The following is a 1,489-nucleotide window of genomic DNA, read 5'->3' as shown; positions in this document are numbered from 1 at the left end:
TTTGTATTTTTAGTAGAGACGGGGTATCACCCTGTTGGCCAGGCTGGTCTTGAACTCCTGACCTCAGGTGATCCACCCGCCTCAGCTTCCCAAAGTGCTGGGATTACAGGTGTGAACCACGGTGCCTGGTCCTCTCTCTCTCTTTTTGAGACACAGTCTCTCTCTCTCGCCCAGGCTGGAGTGCAATGGCGCGATCTCGGCTCACTGCAACCTCCGCTTCCCAGATTCAAGCGATTCTCCCGCCTCAGGCTCCCGAGGAGCTGGGAATTACGGGCATGAGCCAGCACGCCCGGCTAATTTTCCTGTTTTTAGTAGAGACAGGGTTTCACCATGTTGGTCAGACTGGTCTCGAACTCCTGACCTCAGGTGATCCGCCCGCCTCGACCTCCCAAAGTGCTGGGATGACAGGCGGGAGCCACCGCGTCCGGCGTGAGGTTTGGTTTTCCAGCAGTCATAGCTTAGCCTCGTTTCATTCTCACGTCCACCCTGTCCAGTGTCTGCCACCTTGGATATCCCGTAGATGGGGAACCAGACCCTCCAAACTGACTTCAAATCCCACAGCTGGCTTCGGGCCAGAACCCAGGTACCTATGACAACAGTGACGGGAGCGGTACTGGTTCTCAGATTCCTGCGGGAGACGGAAACGTCTCGTTTGTCAACCGTAGAGAATAGGATTTACCGGCATAGAATAATAGTCGGTGCCTTTGATACACTCCACGTCGGTCACGTTTCTGTTCAGGTCCCAGATCAACTGCTGAGCCTTTTCTTTCATCCTTAGGTTCCGGATTGGTGCATTTGGATCTAAAACGGTGACAGGTTGGAGTTAGAAGAGATACACACAAATCTTTTTTTTTTTTTTTTTGGAGACGGAGTCTCGCTCTGTCACCCAGGCTGGAGTGCAGTGGCGCGATCTCGGCTCACTGCAACCTCCACCTCCTGGGTTGGGGCGATTCTCCTGCCTCAGCCCCCCGAGTAGCTGGCATGACAGGTGCCCGCCACCACGCCCGACTAATTTTTTGTATTTTTAGTAGAGATGGGGTTTCACCATGTGGACCAGGCTGGTTTTGAACTCCTGACCTCAAGTGATCCACTGGCCTCAGCCTCCCAAAGTGCTGGGATGACAGGCGTGAGCCACCGCGCCCGGCCGGTAAAAGGCAATATTCTATCACATTTTGCTGGCCCCCCGAGGCGAGAAACATACATCAGATATTTCTCCAGGGGTTTATCTCTGATCGGCCACTTAGAAAACTTGAGGAAATGACTCTGTAAACTGTAAGGATCTTGAGTGGGGTTATCAAGGTCAACAACCTGGGTCTGATAAGCAAGACCAAAATAGACGAACATTTAGACTTCTGGCATTATTTTCCCCTAACTTTGAAGCATAATTTATTCCTTCAAACAAACTCACTGAGAAAAAAATTCTTATAAGACTATTATTTATTTACTTACTTATTTATTTATTTATTTAGAGATAGAGTCTTGCTCTGTC

At 50.3% G+C, this 1,489-nt stretch overlaps 1 protein-coding gene across 1 annotated transcript in view; it reads right to left on the bottom strand.

Annotated features, from left to right (window-relative positions):
• Positions 1–1,489, bottom strand: part of IL3RA (interleukin 3 receptor, alpha (low affinity)) — a 38,974-nt gene that overhangs the window by 35,313 nt on the left and 2,172 nt on the right. The window contains exons 2-3 of the mRNA XM_012000628.1: positions 661–801; positions 480–587 (exon numbers count right to left, since the gene is read on the bottom strand). Coding sequence (XP_011856018.1) covers positions 480–587; positions 661–801 — 249 coding nt within the window. The remainder of the gene's footprint in view (positions 1–479; positions 588–660; positions 802–1,489) is intronic.

The sequence above is a fragment of the Mandrillus leucophaeus genome, unplaced genomic scaffold (assembly GCF_000951045.1).
Source record: "Mandrillus leucophaeus isolate KB7577 unplaced genomic scaffold, Mleu.le_1.0 Scaffold634, whole genome shotgun sequence".
Lineage (NCBI taxonomy): Eukaryota > Metazoa > Chordata > Mammalia > Primates > Cercopithecidae > Mandrillus > Mandrillus leucophaeus.
The sequence above is the reverse complement of the archived record's forward strand: the minus strand, read 5'-3'. Positions and strand labels throughout refer to the sequence as shown.